Below are 19,979 nucleotides of genomic sequence, written 5' to 3'. Positions count from 1 at the left end.
AAAGTACCTGTGGCAGTGCTGCCTGGTTAAGCTATTGACCCAACATAGAGTGAAATTGATGTGTCTCCTCTTTGGTGTAACTAGTGCAGTGTCTGCTTGAAGGAACATTTTTGTCTTTTGACCTGAGGGGTGGGTCTCAGACATCAGAAATCTGCATATTATGCATGGCAGAATATCATATTTAAGTGCTACATGGGTCCATTGTCATGAGGGCGAGCACATTCATATTTATGTTCTTGAGATAATTAAGCCACAGACAAACAGACAAACAGACAGACAGACAGACAGACAGACAGACAGAGATTCTTTATAGTTAGATTACTCATCTATGCACACCCTAGTGCCACACCCATTACAAAAGTGTACTCCGCCTTTCCTTGGGTGCTTGGGTGCACCTGCCCTGCAAGGCTGAGTCAGGGAGCACAACTCAAATGTGGCCTGACAGGTCTGATGGGATGACATGCAGAGAGAGAGAGAGAGAGAGAGAGAGAGAGAGAGAGAGGGGAGGGAGGGAGCATAGTGGTTGCTGAGTGACTGACAGCATTGTCAACCGGGTGGAGTCAGGTGCAGCCGCCCAGGACTGGGACATCAGCATAGCTCTCCAATGTAGAGGGGAGTGACTAGTGGAACTACAGCTACACCCTGACTGACACCCCAAGGAATAACATACTGTGGAGTTTTCTTTTCCTTATCAACTGGAGCGGGAAATCTCGAACTGGACTGTCGGAGTGAAACTTTATTCCCCTCTGCTCTCTCTCTCTCTCTCTCTCTCTCTCTCTCTTTCACTCACTCCCTCACTCTGTGTCTCTCTGGCTGGACCAAGGGGCAGGTGGTGACTGTGTGAGCTTGTACAGTACTCCGGAAAGAGAGTGAGAGGAAGAGAGGAAGGGAGAAGGAAGGCGTGTGAGACAGAGAGGGGAAGAGAGAAAGAGAGCAGAGACTGGACTGGACGGGTCAGACATGCTTCGCTATGGCTCGTCAAGAGTGGTCACCAGCACCACCACCGATGACTCTCCGGATCTTTCCAGTGAGGTAAATGATCCCCTGGGAAGAGGCCAGGGCATGAGGACTCTGTCACGGGACACAAGGAATGCACACTTCCTTCCCTCTCCACTCTCCTTCTCCTTCTTCTTGCCTCTCTACTCTGCATGTCTCTTATCACAGTAATAGCATGGCGAGTTTGTCAGTCTGTTGTTTGGTGCACTAGCTGACAAATTGAGTTTGTTTTTTTTCCCCTTCACCTCTGCTCTTTCCCTGATTTCTCCTCATACTCTCTTCTCTTGTCTCTTTCTTGTCCCTGGGCAAATTTTTTCCCTGACATCTTCATCTCAGGGTTAATCGTTCTACGTTGCATGATTCGTGGTAATTTGCACGTTTGCTGTGAGGCATTTTCAAACGTGAGAGTCTGTAATGAGAGCTGGGCACCTGGGAGGCAGTTCTGTTATGCATATTTTATTAGGTCTATCAAGACACCTCACTGTCATAAACATCCATTCTCACCTTTAAATAACTGAATTCATCCAAAAGGATTCATGTATATGTATATATATTTAGACCATGCTTCAATGGGGCTACATTTATCTCATTGATCAAGCCATCATGTTTTTACTAACAGCTAAAGATAGAAATAAACATAGTTTGGAAACCTACCTGTATCTACCTGTATCTACACATAATGGGATGGATCCTGGGAGCTTAGCTGAGCTGATGGTACTCATGCACTTGAGTTTGGGTTTACTACCATCAATGCTACACATCTACAGTGTAGAAAGGTTGTTTTCTCAACCACTGTAAATTACATCTGTGTTTGTGGTAGAGGTGCAATGGCCTACAAATATATGAACAGTCTGTTCATTTCATCACGAGTCATAGTCCTAGCCATGAAACTGCTTCAGGAGTTGATATGGTTTTTAATCATTTGAGCATGTCATCAGTTATTACCTCGAAAACCACAATACAAATGTAGCAGCTAAAGTGTTTCACTGTAAGAAACAGAGACACAAAAGAGTCTTGACAAGTCTGTCTGTATTTGTCTGTTATTTCAATCAGAGGACGATTCGGCGTCTCAGACTAACGCTGCATTCTGGGGGAAATGGACAGAAGGAGACCAAGAACACCCACTCTGACTCTGATGTAAGTCTCAAAACACACATACACACACACACACACACACAAAGACTTACACACTCACATGGACACTCCACCTATCCTGTGTAATCAAAGTGGTAGGATCTCCCTATCTCAGCTCTGTTTAACTGTCAAGCAGAGTCGGTGCCTTTCAATCTATTTTCTTCATGTAAACACAACATACACAGTCAATGAAAGCATGAATGATGGACAGGTGTGAATGTGGGCAAAAAGTATGCTTTGATCCAGTGCTAAAACACACCATAGACTGTCCGTGCATTACAGAACGAGTAAGGTATGGAGCAACAGAGATTTATGGCTATTTTGTTATCTGGGCCAGTTATGCAACTGGAACCACACAGGGGTGTGCACACACACACACAGCTGTTTCTAGTTTTGCTCAGTGGTCTGTGAAAAACGTTTGTGAATGTATTAGACAGAAATTACATTAACTTGTCTATGCTCTATATTGTGTGTGTATTGAGTAAATACTGATCAATGCGCTCACCTCTTCGAAACCTGTTGAGGTGACTAATAATGAACATTACAGTGACGTGGACAACAACACACACAACCAACCAGTTCAGTTGTCTTGAGCTGCACTCAGAGCTGCAATAGTATGATGTTTACCGTGTAGGATTGCTCTGTTTTAATGGGGCTGAGATGTAGGAAGTGGTGATGTAAGAGGTGGACAGCCTCTCACTGTGGTCTTGTGTGGAGGTTCGGGGAGGGCTGGGCGCCTCTCCTGAGAGGCAGGGAATGGGACAGAAAGCAGTGCTACATGTTCTGTGTACCTTGGCCTGGAATATTTCAGCATTTATCTAGCCTCCCCCACCCTTGTACATGCCATCAAAGTTCAACTGATAGCCAGTCGACTAATGATGTAAACTGTGAATCTCTGTCCCTCGGGCTAGTGTTAAGTGATGAATATTCTGACCTCATGTCTGGTCCTGGCAATGTTAGTATAGCGCTTCACCAATGTGGAAGATCTTCAGGGGTAGTAAACAAAATGTTTTGTCTTTGTGGAATGGCCTTTCCTGTTTGACATTCGTGTTCTGGTCAGAATTGCGACACGTCAGCTGCGGAATGTGCCCAACGTGATGGTTATGGAGGACAGGAGGGTCAGGTGTCGACAGCGAGGGCCTCAAAGGTGCTCGCAGATGACACAACACCAAACAAGTCTGTGTGTGGGGAGCGAGGGGGGAGGCCAGCTGTGCCCTGCCCCCCCCTCTGCAGAACAGGCCCCACTTAACGAGCCGCTCAGCGCTAACAAGACTAAACGCTCTGGAGCGCACAGGACAAACTGTACATGACATTCATCATCACAGCCAGTTACCTTCAGAGACTCAGCAGTCAGCAGCAAATGATGAGCGTGTGAAGAATGGGGTAAGGGGTTCTTTAGAGCAACTCTTACCTCTCCTCGTCTCCTCAGGTAGCAGGCTAGCACACTGAGAGCCCAGTGCAGGTGACCTCAGTGCCTCAGCCTCACCTTTGTAGGTTAGCCTTGAATAAATCAAACTGTAAAATGACAGGGACATAAGACATTCCCCATGTCAACATGAATCTTCGAAGAAAGGCTGTGCAGTCTTGAAACAGCCCTTGCAACATGAAGTGGTCTCTCATGTCCTGTGGAATTTGTATTAAAGGTGACTCCCTTTCAGTATGCACAGCTATTACTCAAATGATACATGGTGTTGAATGAAACTTAAGAACCCTGTGACAACAGAAGACAGAAAAGACACTAATTAAAACAAGCAAGACCAGAAAGCTGTGTGAAGGAGGGTGGAAACAACCAGGACGTCTTACAGACATCTTTTCTTTCAGTCGAAACAATAACAAAAAAGTGACCTGCCATGAAATCTTGAAGGGTGTGTCCTGTAACCTGATACCTGGCTGGAAATAGGCCTGTCAGTGACATCAGGCTGGATGTGGTGTAACACATCTACTACTATGCATGACAACAGCCTGGAGCAGCAACATTTCATAGACTCTGACTTTTGTGCCTGCAGTCACATAGCTTTCATTAGCACAAGTGGTTTAGTCAAAGAATGCCTTCAGAGTTAATGCCATCCGGTGAGTATTGGCAATACAAAATGAGTTTCAACATGACAAACTTGACATGTCTCTCCTCCATGTGGATGTGTCCTGAGGACAGGAAAGGAGGCATTCAGCCTGTGGAACTAGTCTTGCATGAGACCGTTATGTGTGATAACACTCACAAACATCCTGTCAACTGTGAGAGTAGAGATCAATCTGACATGTGCTTGTCTTTTTGGATATTTCATCCGCCTTTCCATGATCACATTAGACCGTTTTCCAGTGGTATCTTAAAGCAGGTGGAAGTCCTTTTGGCACAACATGAACATATCTGTGTGGATTAATGGCCACTGTTCGAACTTCAAAGATTCTGGTAAAAATATGACATATTCTGCAAACATTCAAATATGAGTTCTGTCATTGTCAGTATGGGATATATACATGCAGTACTGCCATAATAACCTCATTGTGAGTGTCTGTATTGTACTACACAGCCATAAAACATAATGAGGGCCATTCTTCTATCCCATCTGTTAGAATTCACATAGCCAATTAGGTAGCATCATCATTTCTGGTCCGACTGCTCGTGGATTGCGTGGTGTAGAAAGCTCTATCCAGCAGAGTGAGCCACGAAACGACACTGGTGTCATTGTTCTAGTTCTTCCCCTCTTATCGCCTCTGGAGAGAGACTGCTACCTTCTCCCCCATTTCTCCCCTCCTCTCCCCTCCTCTGACCTCCTCTCTCCTGACTGACTGGAAGTCTGGGCTCAAGTTTACTGCGCAGATACATGTCCCGCTCATTTCTTAGAAAGATTTTTTATATAGATATAACATAGATATAACATAGATAGACATCTTTCTCTGAAGCCCTGTTATTGGGTTTATTCCCTAGCTCTTACTACACCCAATGTATGGACATTGCAAGGAAACACTTTGGGTAATTACTCGAGTCAGACTGACTATTCAAATGACAGTAAATAAAGAGTTATTGGACTTTTATGTTTCGAAAGATTCATTGACACAGATACTGTGTGTTGCTCTGTTTCTCGGCAGGAAGTAGGAGGAGAGAAGGAAAGAGTTGTCAATGGGACACGAAAGAAGAATGGCCTGATCCAGAGAGAGAGACCGGCGGGCAGGGAGTCACCTGAACAGGTAGAGAACCACACCCTGGCGGATCACACACATGCTCTAAAGTACAGAGTCTCCTGCTGAACTTGCGGTTCACATCAACTTACTGAATTCAAGTTTCATGCAAAGGTCTTCCACACTCAGACTTCTTACACATGCTGTATGAAGGAGGGGCAATGCTGAGCATTTTGTGCTGGTACGTCTTCATGTACAGTATGGATGGTTCCCTTGCTCACAGAGCGGATGTTGCCTGGCCCAGTCAGAGGCACAGACGTTCTCTGTCCCCGGGTCGTGCTGTTTGTGTGGTGTTCTAGGGGAAGGTCATTGTGCAGGCTCCAGTGTTGTTAAATAATGTAGACCAGTGATGCGCGGGTGTGTGCTTGATTGTGTGGACGGAATGACTGATCCAAAGTATAGAGAACACATTGTTTCATTCCCAAAACGAGACTGATCAAATATTAACACCTCCCTGTTTTTATCTGTGAGACGGCAACCATATCTGTGTAAGTCAATGGATTCCTCAGGTTATAATAGACACACAGTGACCATGCGTACATCTTGATGCTGATATAGTGTGGGAACACACCTGTGCTCCTTCAGGCTCTGTTTCAGAGAGAAACAAAAGCGGGACAGCAGGAGCTCATATACTGGGTTGCAGAAACACGACACCCTCGCTGCACCCTGCACTGTTGTAGTCACTGGTCCCCAACCTCCAGTTTAGACTGCTCAGCAGCAATACTTGAAATACCTAAGCCTGCACAGGTACACAAACACACACACACATAGGCACACACACATATGCACACACATAGAGACATACACACAGACACAGGCGCGCTCAAACTCTCAGGCAGGCACACACACAGTCTGGCCCAGTGGAGTGTGCCTCAGAAACCTGAGTGGGGTGATCCTGTCTCCCTCAGCACCACGGAGCGGTGACCAATGGGGTGCAAGAGACGCCGCAGCAGCCAGGGCCCAAGGTGTACGGAGTGGTGCAGAGGACAGGCTCCGACAAACAACAGGAAGTGATGGCGTGCGAGTGGTCTGTCAATCACCTGAGGGATGAGATGAGATACATCAAGGAGGTGAGTGGTGGAGACCAGGAGACAGGGGTGAGGCTGATTCTAGTTAAGGACTGTGAACAAGCAGAGCCGGGGCCTGCGGTACTCCCGCCAGCCCTGCCCTACATCTTAGCATGCTAGCACACGGCAGGCACCACTCACATGCTATGGATGTGCTCTAGCCTGATAAAAGCACTGAGGATGTGGGACTTCATATCCGTGTTGTCTCTGTTTCCCACAGGTGAGAGACTCCTTGGAAAAAGTCAGAGAGCGGATGTATGGCCAGTTTGGAGGAATGCAACAGTCAATGGAGAAACTATCTCAAGAAATCAGGGTAAGACAATCCTGTACTTACGACTGCACAGAAAGTGATAGTAAAGGTCTCTCATTTACTCTAAACATGTAGCTAGACACTAAACCATGAATAGATGTGGGGGGTATGATTGCTCCGGCCTGTCTCTCCAGTCGGCAAACTCCCAGAGGCGGAGTCTGGAGGCTGAGGTGAGGGTGAGAACAGCAGCTATGGAGAGCTTCGACCAGATGAACAGCTCCCTCATATCCTCCAACATCGATCTGCAGGTACAGCATTTATAGACAGGCCAGTCACTGCACCATCTCAGCACACAGCATTTGAGAACTTGTCACTCACAGTTCGACCACATACCTCTTTGTAGAGGATTATGACCCAATCAGAAAGCCACATTCACTTTTTTTCTATGACAGAACAAGCAATTTAATTGTTTTTTTCCCCATATGACTTTTATATGACATGATATTCTGGATGGGTTTGAGGAATGAAAAGTAGGTTCCTTTGCAGAAATCCCTCCTGGAGAACTGCCAGAACCGTGTAGACAAGCGGGATGAGGTGAGGAACCTGCGCAGCTCCTGTGAAAAGGCTGAGGAAAAGCTGAGAGAGAAGGAAAGACAGCTGACGGCTGCAGAGGCTGAGAACCGCACGCTTAAACTACAGGTAATACTGCACACATACCATACTGTACTCACACCCTGTGGACATTGAGCCTAACCCTAACCCTAACCCAAACAGCCTCTGATATGTGAATCTTTATATGAACAGCAGAAGAAGCGACTTATGACTCTGCATGTGAACAGCAGGCTTTCGCATAACTGTCTAGGGATGCTAAGTGCCATGCTTGTGCACAGGTGTTGCACCAAATACAGCAGCTGTGATTCTGAAGTTCATGTTTTTTGTGGTGAAGTGCTGAATGTAGGTTTTGTGAATGTAGGAATGACTGTTTTTTCATGGACTGGAAATCAATTTTTCGATGGTTGGATGTCTTATACCTCAGCTGGACTGTCTGGATGTTGGACAAATATATACAGGAGCTCTGAGCCTTAAGGTCAGCATGGATAAAATATCAAATGGGCAGTGTAGCCCGCTTCACCAGTAGCCTGCACACAGTATTTCTCTCTGCTTGTGCTTGAGCTGACCTGGCACGTTTGTTTTGGGTGCGACCCACATGGAATCATTGTTGATCTTCCTGTTTGTCTCGTCAGCAGACTTCTGGGCAACCTTGTACCTCTTGAAGGTACGAAACCCAAGTACATGCTTATGTCATTAGTCATGACGCAGATGCAAGTAGTGTTGTCGTATTCATCAAATACCTCTCTCGGTTCTTCATTGTCAACATTCTCACCATTGATGATAATATCAAAAGCACATCCCCCTATATCACAGAGATATGTTCAGATCAAATTAAATCTAATCAAACTTTATTTGTATAGCCGACCGGAAGGCTTCACATACGCCCATAGGATGGCCCCTCAGCCAACCTAAACCCTCAGGGATGACAAGGAAAAACTCCCAGAAAAACTCACTACAGCAGAAAAAATTGAAGAAACCTTGAGAGGAGCAATTCAGAGAGGGATCCCCTCCTCCAGAGACGTTTGGTGAAAGAGAGGAGCAGAACACAAGCCACAGTCATACAGCAGGGAAGTGTTATGGGTTTTGAAACACCAAACTCCATTGTTCAACTTGGTAGATGTAGGAAGGGACAGGGAGACTCGCTGTTGCCCGTCATGGAGACCAGGAGGTTTCCGGTTGGCGACCAGGTCCAGCGTTGGCAGACCGACGACCAGGCAGGTGCTGACAGCTCAAACCCCCCACAGATAGGGGAGACTTGTGCTATCGGCATCTCTCTAGGTTGTTCCACAGTATAAACTTTTTTTGGGGCTGTGGAACAACCAACAAATGGTGGAATTTGTTGTTCCACAGCCAACAAATGGGCAAACATAAAAGTAGTCCTGAGTTATTTATTATAATATAGCTTTAAATAGAATGAGATCAACAAGATCACCTTATTTGTCCCTAGGGATGTTTATCTTGGACTGAAAGGCTGCCACAAATAATACATACAATGAAAGTGTGGTTACAGATACACCACGTAGCACAAACAAGTACATTCAAATACAGTCAATTCAATTATATGCGTGTTCCATCCTTACTAGTGCGGGATATTTCCACCTGACTTTGGGGTAACCTCCTGGTCCCTAACATATCATACCTTGCATTGCTCAAGTAGTAGGATCTGTTTCCAGTTTTAACATTGAATCATCTACTGTAGGGTGAAATCATATTTCTGTCTCTTTCAGTGTCCTCATTCTGTGCTTGATTTCATCTGCTTCACGCTCTGGTTCAGTCATCCAACGTTAATCTTCTCTCCCTGACTCTCCTCATTCTCTAACTGATGGGCCTCAATATATCTGATTTCTGGACATTCAGCTTGAATTTCATGTAACAATGAGTGACAGGTCATGCACACAGTTTTCTGTCTCACAGAATACATCTCCAAAAATGTGAAATCAGACTTGACAGATGCTGTAACGACATGATTTTGACTGTAAAGTGACAACAATATCCCTTCACACTATGTTCTCTTCCTTTCCCCTGATATGAGATGTGTGTGTACATACATGCTTTTTCGAAACATCAAGTTGTGTGCTGTGCAGGTGGAGACGGCCCAGCAGACCAGCACCCAGGTCCTGCAAGATGTGACAGCCAAGCTGCAGAAGCAGCACGAGGAGAGACTGAGGGAGGAGCAGAGAAAACACAGAGAGGAGATTGAGAACCTTCAGGTACATGACTTTGGCTCATTTATGTGATTTAGATATATAAATGTAAAAAATATATTAATCATGAAGCCTTACTTGCAGGCAATGTTTTAAAGCAGGGCAGTTTCTATCTACTATCTTGACAATGTGTCCGTGTGCAAGACTAAGAGTATTACTGTAACATGTGTAACACTCCCTCTAGTGGTTAAAATGATAACCTGTCTGTCAGTGATGTTTTTTAATGATCCGAGCTAACCTTAATGTTACAGGCCCAAATTGATGAGTATGTGAAGCGACTGGAGGAGGCAGAGACGAATGCGAAGATCTTAGAGGCCAAGATTGCTGAGAGAGACCAGAGGATTAGTGAGGTCGAGCGCCTGCTGGACTGCATGGGACAGGTAAGATCTGCACCACAATACCAAGGAGGATGCTCAGTGCAATATGCCAAGATGACATGTTGTCATTTGGGGCTGTCACAGGAAAAGGGCCATCTTCAGAGGAAACTGCAGGAGTGTGAACAACGGCTTCACTCGCTGGAACTCACAGACAAAACAAATTCATCAGCTTCCAAGAGGTACAAATATAAACCCATGAGAAAATCGCAACTGTACAGTTGCATAGGAATAGGATGTCATACCATCATTGAGCCAGTGCAGATACTAAACTCATTGTGTGATGTCACAGTGAAATGTAAGAGTTGACAGACTGCCAATGTCTCCTCAGGTCGCAGCAGCTTGAAGAAGAAGCATCAGAGCTCAAGGAGAGAATAAAGCACTTGAACGACATGGTCTTCTGCCAGCAGAGGAAGGTCAAAGGCATGATAGAGGAGGTGCGGGCCATCTACCGTGTCAACACACTCATTCAAAAACATAATGTTCAGTTTAGTTTTTAATGATCGCACGATTCTTATTTTCTGACCGATGTATAGGTTGAATCGTTACGAGCTAAAGTGGCACAGAAGGACATGTTCATCTCAGAGCTTTTGGACAGAATCGCTATTGTGGAGTGTGAGGTAAAACAATATGGTGACACAAGCAGACACTGGCCAATAAAATGTGTTGTCAAAGTACGTTGTGGCGTAGTTTGTTGCGGCCCTGTGTGGTGTGATTTAGTATTGCCTGGGCATGAACACTCCCCCTTACTGCAACTCTTTGAGTGTTGGTCTGCATGTACTTTTATTTGACTTCATTTTACCTTCACACTCGTTGTGACATCACGTTCACCTTGCTTGTACCTTGAGCTGTTCTGACTCTGTCCTCTGATCTTTTTCTTTTCCTAGAATAATGAGTTAGAAGACAACTTGAAGTATTTTATGTCTGTGCAGAGTGCTCCGAGAGAAGTAGTGCAAACCAGAGAGATAGGAGTGGGCTGCAATCTGCTCCCCAGGTAAACATCACCAACAACTGGGCCTTCTTCCTCTGTGTCTACTCACACTCCTGAAGGGAAGTTTGATTGCCACATCTGATCATGTTTCCACAGACCTGAGGCGAAGAGGGGGGATGATGAGCCTGATTTCCAGCCCTCCCATGTTTACCCAGAATTCCTGCCCTCCCCAGCCCAATTCCAACCCAGGCATAGTCCAGCTCAGCCCTCATCAATACAGCTCCATTCCAGAACACACCATCCAGGCCCTCCGCCACCCAGCAGACTAGAGTCTAGTTTACTGAGGTTTTCTCCTTTTGAGTACAGCCGGTCCCTGCAGTCCAGTCCTCCAAAGTCCTGTGGAACTCTGACAAGTCCAACGCTGTCCGAATCTGCCCCTCTGAGCCCAGTGCAGTCGGGCCCCGACCAAGCCATCTCAGACACGGCCTCCAGTGAGGAGAAGCCTCCTTCAGGCCCACCCTACTCTCCAGCAAGATCCAGTCGTATCTACACTCCTTTCATGAGACTTATGGAGATAACAGCTAAGATTAATATTGAGTAGCTAATCATACAGTATTGTTTGATATCTGGGGTACAACACAGTTTGCACTGCATTGTAAATCACGATGTGAGTATTCTGTGTAGGCTGTAAATAGTGCTCAGTGAATGTACTTTCATGTTTATATAGGTTTATATTTATACTGTATCTTTTTCTGCAATTTTTGTCAGAAAGCATTATTATTTTCTTATTCCCTCAAATATATATACTAAATATTTATTAAATATACAGTTTGTTGTGCCTTTGTTAACAACTTGCTTAATGATACCCAACATTGGTTGTGGGAATCTGTTACTTTTTCCTGTGAAATGAATATTACCTAAGTTAATATGGGTGGAAAGGCCTACAAAAAAACTACCTATGTTTTTAAGGAACTGCCATTTCTGAGCCAATTAATTGCATAAAGTCTAACTAAATTAGTAGATTTTGTATACACTGCCAGGACTGTCTTAAAGAGGTGTTGATGAACCAAGAAGCTAGCTTTATGATGTGCCTATCTGAATGAGACATATCCAGTGAATTGTTTAAATCAGTGTACTTGAAAAAGCTAATAAAACTATCCCCATCAGTGATTGCTTTTGTCTGAGACCTATTTTGTTTTCAACTCCAGAATAAACACTGAGAGGCGCTGTCGATTCACGAGTAAGCACTGACCGTCTAGTGGGATGTATTAATTTGGGTACAATTCAAACTATGTTATGCGCTTGACAAAATCGCAGTCTGTTGCGGTAAAAACAAAATTGTTTTCTCAAGTGAGAATTAAAAAAAAACATTTTCAAAAAAAATTCAGCCATTGGAAATTATAAGCGCGTTTAAAACTCGTCACTTCCTGATTCCGGTTGTCAGGTCTGCGCAGTTGTCAACAAGCATGAAAGAAAGTAGATAATAAGTACTGACTTAGCGATATCATGTGTAAAACATCTGTAAGATGTCATAGAAATGATACCTAAATCGGGATAAAGTCGTTTTAAAAGTGTATTTGTGAGTTTGAGAAACAATGTCCTCATCGTGGACAGAACGTCAGGGACAAGTGGGGGATCTAAGGAACAAGAGCAAGGAAGAACTTTGTGAATTGCTATCACGGCAAGAGAAATTACTGTCCAACAAGTGAGTACAGTAGATAGCAACGTAACTGTATTTTAGTAGTAGTAGTTAGCTATTTTGAACAATTTAGTAGCATCATAATGCTATAAACCCCTTAAGAATCAACATCAGCAGCCAACCTATGTAACATACAGTTACAGTTAGCTAGATATCTTAGATAGCAACTGTGTCGATGAATGACTCACAAGATAGTTAGCTATATATTTATATGAACAGCAGACTGATCAATGTATTTTTATTATTCACAGGCGTTTCATACAGACCCTTCCAGACAAAGGTAGAAAAATCTTAGACTTTGCAGAGAGAGTTCGTCTTGCTCTGATCAACAATGAAGAAGAGGAAAGCAAACAGGACAAGCTGGCATCTGTCAGGTCAGAGTTACAGTCCCAATACCAACAGGCTCTAACACAGCGAGCAACTTCTGTCCACAACAAACCTGAAACATCCCAACAGAGCCGACAGGGTGGGGACGCAGCCTTGGGGAGGGTCCAGCACATGGACACATCCCCCCTGTCACCCCATATGCAGCCAACTGTCCTCAGCCAGCAAGACAACACTGCCTCCTATGTATGTGCTGCAGTAGCCATAGAAACCAGTCCTGCTGGCAATGCTGGGTTCCCTCAGAACTCCAACAGTCCAAAAGAGAGTGACCTAGCCGAGGCCTTGCAGAGGGTCAGCCTGTCTGATCCCACTACCGTGGGTTCCAGTGGATCCCCCAAAGACGTATCCAACAGCCCTGTAGCTAATGCTAACCCCTTCTCTGGAGGCCAGCCAATGAAAAAAACTCACTATACAGAACTGGTGGAGAGGAATGAAAAGAACCCTGAGACAAAAAAGCACAAATTCAAACCTAATCAGTGAGTATGTGTTGAATTGCTGTGTGTCAAGGGAGTGTGTCTAAGTATAACGTTAAGTTAAGTATAGTTGTTTATAAAGATGATGAATGCCCCAGATGAGGGTCTATAGGCTTTTCTTGGTCATTTTTGAGGAAGTGATATATATATTTTGACAAAGATCTCCTTTCTCTATCTTCAAAGAACGCTAAACCCAAGAGCCGACGTCTCCCCTTCAGGGTCCCTGTCCCCCGGCCCTTCCACCGGAGGCCTTGTTCCGTCTCCGCTCTCTGCCGAGGTCCGGAGGGAGCGAGACAGGAAGCACCTGAACGACATCACCGCAGCCAGGCTTCCCCCTCTGCACCACAGTCCTGCCCAGATGCTGTCCCTGCACGAGTCAGCCTGTCTGCTGCAGGATCAGACCAAGAAACAACTGGTGAGAGAGGCACACGCACCGCACCCACCGACGCTTCAAACACACATCGCCATCGCCGTCATAAAGAAACACTGCCCCATGTGCGATCCTCTGACACGACCTCGACATAGCGCGTGCTTTGGTATGTCGACGGATATACCTGCATTCGGAGCGGGTCGCTTTTGATCGAGTGTCGCTCCCGCTCAGCCTGTGTTGTTTTGATTCCAGGAGCTGCAGGCCAAACTGGCAGCCCAGAAGCTGTGTGACGGGCTGAGGATCAGTATGGGCAGCTACAGCCCAGAAGGGGGCCCCCTGGCTGTCTACCGGGAGGTTCACGACGATGAAGACTCAGATGAGGACTAATCCTGGGGGGCCAGTGCCGGGAGGGCGGGTAGCCTGACCCATGACCCTGCGATGACAGGCTCTGGGCCCTGCATCAGGGCCAGCAGGGATTTATCAGTACAAAGGCAGCCAGCCTCAGAGGAGATGCTCATGGACTTGTTGTAAAGTGAGGACCAGCAAAGTGGGTGTTCCAGACTTGAAGCTCAGGGAGGTGAATGGAGACAGACTTGGTTAAAGGCCTTTAATCTTCAGTGATTTAGAGTTGTCACTTGTGCCGTGTCAGCATCAACACTTGCTCTAAGTTCCTCACTTTGGGCTGTGTGAGTCTCATGCAGTGATCATCTGGTGGCTGTGTAGAAGGATTGTCTGTAAAATCCCCTCACACAAAAGAATGTGATATGTTGACGCTGCTGTACAGTATTGTGAGGCATGTGGTTTATTTATCCAAAAGACTCAAAGCCGACGATATTCTGTACTTGTGGATGTTGGACTTGTGAAATAAATATTTTTTATGATTACTTTTTTGTATACAAACAAAGGGTTCTTTACATCTTGTGATTAGATCTCCTTTTGAGTACTCTGATTAATGCTTGATTGTTAATTGCTGGTAGTGATCAACCGGTGTGCTGACATCTTCCAGCAGAATGTTTGGTTAACCCTGCTCTGATTTGATGAGAGCAATGACTCAGCCGTCGTTTAAGCCTGTGAAGTTATCAGTGGAGAAATCTCTGACACGCTTTAGAAGATTAATATAAGGGTAGTGAAATATTGAAGCTTGATGGAATCGGCCCAATGGCTGAAATACATCTGGATTGCATTTGGATCGTGTTACTGCTGGTAATGGCAGAGTTTGATGGGATGGCAGCAGGCTGACGTGACATATGGCAAGTATCATTTCTCAACTTTACTAATGCTGATAAGGAGTGCCAGCAACATTAAACCTCTTCCCAAACAGCCATGCCCATTCCCAACACATCTACTCCAAGTCTTTCTGAACCTCTCTAACTGAACATTTTACTTTTAGAGGCCTATGATTTCAGGAATTTTAATGAGGAATAAAAGAGAAGTGATTGAGGTGGAGCTCGGGGGGGGGGGGGGGGGGAATGAGGCAGAATTCACGTGGGTCTGAGCCTAGTGGTTGATGCTCCTTGATAACCTCTGGTAATTGCTGCCGAGGCATTGGTGGGAGCTGCTCTGGAAAAAACACCATCTGGCTGCTGTGTGTTTAGACATAATGTCTGATGGACTCCAGAAAGACTGCTCAGACGTCCAATAATAAATATGTCAGCGAGCTGCAGAGAGGATCTTCCCCGTACTGGGATTAATTAAGGCCTACCTTGCTTACATAAATGTGGAGACTGTTACCAATTATGGGGTGCTTTTTCCCTTGCAGCTTTTCTCCATGGTATCCGGCCTGTGCTATCACTCACAAGCACATTGATATGGCTGAGCTGGAACCAAGTATGCGTCCTATGGCCAGAGTCTTTAAGTTGTTAGTTTTGGAGGTTGTTTATACTTGTGGTGAATCCCACACCCCTTTTTTCAGATTAATAAACCGCTCATGAGGTAGTCTGCAAGTGATTTACTCCAAATGCAAGTCCGAAATCACATGTCTCCGGGGACAAGGAATAATTTGGACTTGGGAGGGAAAATGGCATATGATTTCAAAACTGCCTCTTCAAAGACCAGTCTCAGCCCCGTCTTGCAGTGAACATATGATGTATAGACTGGCACTAAGCTCAATTTGGACTCTCAGAGGAATGATTGCATTATGTTTGCCAGGTTACGCAGTCGTGAGGTCATTTGCTTTTTTCCATTCACTCCACTTATGTTTTTCTCCTCCTTTTTTCAGAGCACATACTTTGGATATGCAAAAGGGATATGAAATAATGCTGCTCTCAGAGGCATGATTCTGCAGATAAGGTTTCAGTTTATCTCTCATTCCAATTAGTAACAGCTCTGCACTTTCTTACCAGGTCCAAATTGAATTATGCATTCCAGGTTTCGGAGGTTTCATTCATTTGTATTTTGATACGTGCCTTGTTGATGAATTGTACATGTAAATATTTTTTTCTTTTTATGATGTAAAGGCAGTTTTTTTTTTATTCTGTGTTATTTGTTTGAAGTATGTTTTCATAATAAATCCCAATGCGTGGAAGACATACCTCAAAGCAGGTTAGAAAATGTCAGCGTCTTGATAACAGATCAAATGTTTTCATTGAGTTGGTGCTGCAGGACTTGTGTTACTTCTACATTTTCACATGGTGATGCATGTGAAGCATATAGAAGGGCCAGACATTCGTCTGGGTCTGGCTTTGTGTATACTGTCCCTTGACCCTTCAGTAGGTCATAAAGACCCAATTGTTGCCCTGGCAATGCCATGCTCATGATACTGTAATGGTGACGTTGACAGTTTATTAAGTGTTAATACTGCTGCATCTGTGGACATGTTTCTTTGAAACAGACCATGTCATTGAGCCCCTATGACAGACACTAGACCACGTCCAGGTCCCAGTGCTCTCCTGTAAGTCTCTCATCAAGAGTTTAGAGTACGATGTGTGAGAGAAGCAGCAGCAGAAAGGAAGATCGTTGTTTATGTCATCATATATTCCAGAAGAGGAGTCATCATGCGTGGCCACAACAGTCCTGGAAGTGTCTGCAGCTGCCTTGCCATCAACACCACATGCAGACAATAAGAGCCCGCCGAATTCCCCGGCTGGTGTTGATCCTATCAAGGCACACCCACAGAGACAGAGCTAGCTGAATCTCTCTCTCTTCAGGCCAAGACCTTCACTATGACACTGTTATTCATTTATGTATTTATACTTTTACAGTATTTGCTTTAATATTTTATCCAGGACTGTAAACAAACTAGCGTGTGAGTGGTGAAGATAATTCAAAGCATGTGCATGCCTTCATGTCTGTGTCATGGCATTCACAGACATGTCCATATCTACAGTCTATTCTGGATGAGTATGTGTGATTCAAGACGTTGCCCTGATAGTCTATGTTAGTTTTGCCTGGAACAATGTTTACCTTACAGAAGCTGTATCCCTGATAACATAGGAAAATAAATGATATGGCTGCAATTAATTACGATGAGGTATTCAAACCAGCTCAGGCAGATGGACCACAGAAGTTTGTTTGCCTTTTGCATGTAGCCTCCACGTTTCCACACAAGATGGCAGTAGTACCACTTTGTTTACTGTAATCCTCTAGTACCTAATAACCTGTTATCTCCAACTTTAAACTGTGGACAACCATTTTTTTTTGTTATTCCACATGCTCCACTTGAAATACTGTAATTAGCCAATTAGTTAATAGCCAATTTAATGGACTCAAGAAAAACACAACTCTCAGGAAATCTATGACGATACCCCATCATAGCCTGTAAGTGCAACTAATGTCAAAATGTATGAATGAATGCTGTTGACCAGCTGTCAGCTGTCATTTGCAGTTGGGAACTGACATAATAGAGTTCAATTCCAGATTGTGAGGCCCTGCTGCTCTGAGGTGTGGTGGGTGGAAGTCCCCAGTGCGGCCCCCAGTGGACCACAGTCCAGCACCTGCTGAGGCCACCGATCAGGGATCCACATCCATGAATCAACCAGGAGGGGCGAGAAAAACACTCCCCGGTATGAAATCTACGGGCCTACATCTGTGCCGGAGCGAGGACTCCCACAACTGTTGCTTGGAGAACTTTGCATAACAATCATGAGGCAGCAGGGAGAAAAGGCGGAGGGAGAAAAAAGAAGGAGGCGAAATGGGCTGAGGCCCGCGGAGCTCGGAGCGGGCCAAGAAGCTGCCAGCGTCCCAGCCGCCCCACGTCTGGGCTGGCACGCCATTAAGCGGGCAGCTTCGGGACCTGTCAAAAGCTCATCACGGCGAGGAAGCCGTCTCCGTGGGGATGCTGCGGGGGTGCCAGGGCACGGTAGGGGAGAGAAACCAGAGACTCCTGCCCAGCAGCTTGGTCATAATGAGGAGGAAAATTCCCATTCTTGTATCCAGATTAATGTAACAACAACAATGTGCTTTTGTCCATCTTTTTTCTTCCCCCCCCCCCCCCCTCCATTTCTTCTCATCAGCTGAACCACAAGTTTCTATATCTGATTTCTATATCTTTAGGGTCCATCATCGTTTATGTAATGGAATTACGTGTTATTGCATTGAGCGAGCACAACCACAAGCAAAGCCACCTTAACTTATCCACAGCAGTTAGCCATCCTGATGTATGAGTTTGCTCATTCTAAAGTTGTGCAATATTATTATTCATTTTTTTTCGTGGTGTCAAATAACCTTTGTAAGTGGAAATTATTATATTCAAACTGACAGAGGAAACATGGAATGTCTTAGTATATTTAGTAATGGCCTGGTAGAAGACATGAGAGATGTTGTCATTGTGCTCTGATGACTTTGGCCGGTGTCAGTTATGGCATTCAGGACCCAGAATACCAGTTTTAACTCCTTGGCTGGGTCATTTATATGTGACTTCATTCTTAAGCTGTCAGTATAACGGGCGTGATAAATACAATGTAATTCTGTTTTTCATTATTTTCATTCTGTTCCAGTGAAATCATGCTGCCTAATTTGTGACAAGCACCACGAGTATACATGTACAGCTACTTAAGGTAGACTATCAAACTTGAGAGTGTTAACTTCATTTGTACGGTTATGAAATTAACCTCTAAAATGTCAAATAACATTATTGCCACCATTATTCATTAAGTTTCAAGTGTGAAAGTGAGAGGTGGCATATCCATTCTCAATATTAATTCATAGTTGAGTCTTAAGACAGATATTAGCAGCACCATGTTATATGTCACAGGGTATCTGATAAGCTGTAGGCTCTGAGTCAGCCTGTAGGCCTTTTGGTAACAACTTGTGTTCTATGCTGCATGTGCAAATAAAGTTTTGCTTTGGGCCTCGTGTCTTACAACAGTAGTAAAAAATCTCCAGTAAAAAAAGAGGCAATCCTTCTTAACCCACCTCATAACAATTACAAGGCCTCTATATGGAACTGCGGGCTTGTTTATATGCTCTAATGTTGTGTCCGCGCCAAGCCTGCTCTGAGCCTGGGGGCCTGGTGGTTTTTGATTGCAGCAGGGAGTGTGCTGGAGCGCAGAGTCAGCATCACGATTCTGGCTCCGCAGGATGGCTGGAGAGGGGGATATGTCAGAGGAGTCTGGGTGGGTGTGGTGGTCTCCGCCTGTCTGTCTGTCTGTCTGTTTGTTTATTTGTTTCCTTGTTTGCTTGCTCTGAAAGTCTCTGTCGGAAAAACAGGAAGCTTCAGTTTTCCTTATTTTATCACTTCCATGTCTCAAATCCTAAGAGCAAGCATATTTCTTCAATGAAGGCTGCGACGCGATCCAAACATTAATTACCATAATGTTCTCCAGATCGTCTGAACTAATAGTCGCAGATGATGCTTAATTTGAAGTTATTGAACACATTTTCCAACTACTGTGTAGTGTTGTTCAGTTTTTCGCTTGTCCAGAACAATGCTGCTTACTGTAAATGGCTTGTCCACTGAATTACAGTCTATGGACCAATGTATGGTCATGTCATGAAGATTATACCAGCTCACAGAGTCAAAGGTTATTGAGTTGGCACTGGCAGATGTGCAGTAATGTGCTGAGTCTTTCAGTAATAAAGCCTCATTTACACTCCAATACAAAGTGAAGTAGTATTTGACCCTGTTCTTGCTCGTTCTGGGAGTTTTACATCTCAATTTACTCCATGGTCTGCTGACGTTGTTGGGATGGGGTTCTGGTATGTCTCCAAATATCTCGAAATTCAATCTGTTAGGCTGTTATTGGTGTTCAGAGCATCTGGATAGGCCACCATTGTCATGTTTAGGAACATGTTTGGTGTAAACTGGAAACTCAGCACATGCTTCAAGCAACAACCGACAGGTTTGATGACATCACTGTCTGTGGACTGTT

At 44.8% G+C, this 19,979-nt stretch overlaps 2 protein-coding genes across 4 annotated transcripts; both read left to right on the top strand.

Annotated features, from left to right (window-relative positions):
• The first annotated feature begins 643 nt into the window (after positions 1 to 643).
• Positions 644 to 11,915, top strand: myzap (myocardial zonula adherens protein). 2 transcript variants are annotated; one of them, XM_084682780.1, is made up of 14 exons: positions 644 to 1,032; positions 2,050 to 2,133; positions 5,218 to 5,316; positions 6,216 to 6,377; positions 6,595 to 6,687; positions 6,819 to 6,932; positions 7,171 to 7,323; positions 9,321 to 9,446; positions 9,692 to 9,820; positions 9,902 to 9,996; positions 10,146 to 10,251; positions 10,351 to 10,434; positions 10,702 to 10,808; positions 10,902 to 11,915. In XM_084682780.1, exons 1-14 carry the CDS (start codon positions 961 to 963, stop codon positions 11,344 to 11,346), a joined length of 1,869 nt encoding a protein of 622 aa, XP_084538906.1. In that variant the 5' UTR covers positions 644 to 960; the 3' UTR covers positions 11,347 to 11,915. The 2 variants fall into 2 exon arrangements, with proteins under 2 accessions (XP_084538906.1, XP_084538905.1); XM_084682779.1 differs by having other exon boundaries at positions 7,159 to 7,323.
• A 266-nt stretch (positions 11,916 to 12,181) lies between these two features.
• Positions 12,182 to 14,555, top strand: polr2m (RNA polymerase II subunit M). Of its 2 annotated transcripts, none has more exons than XM_084682782.1 (4): positions 12,182 to 12,450; positions 12,696 to 13,304; positions 13,520 to 13,716; positions 13,924 to 14,555. In XM_084682782.1, the coding sequence occupies exons 1-4, from the start codon at positions 12,341 to 12,343 to the stop codon at positions 13,959 to 13,961; spliced, it is 954 nt and encodes a 317-aa protein (XP_084538908.1). In that variant the 5' UTR covers positions 12,182 to 12,340; the 3' UTR covers positions 13,962 to 14,555. The 2 variants fall into 2 exon arrangements, with proteins under 2 accessions (XP_084538908.1, XP_084538907.1); XM_084682781.1 differs by having other exon boundaries at positions 13,485 to 13,716.
• The last annotated feature ends 5,424 nt before the right edge of the window (positions 14,556 to 19,979 follow it).

This window comes from Hypomesus nipponensis, chromosome 19 (assembly GCF_054491055.1).
Source record: "Hypomesus nipponensis isolate SF chromosome 19, ASM5449105v1, whole genome shotgun sequence".
NCBI classification, from domain to species: domain Eukaryota; kingdom Metazoa; phylum Chordata; class Actinopteri; order Osmeriformes; family Osmeridae; genus Hypomesus; species Hypomesus nipponensis.
This window is presented reverse-complemented; position numbering and strand designations above follow the sequence as displayed.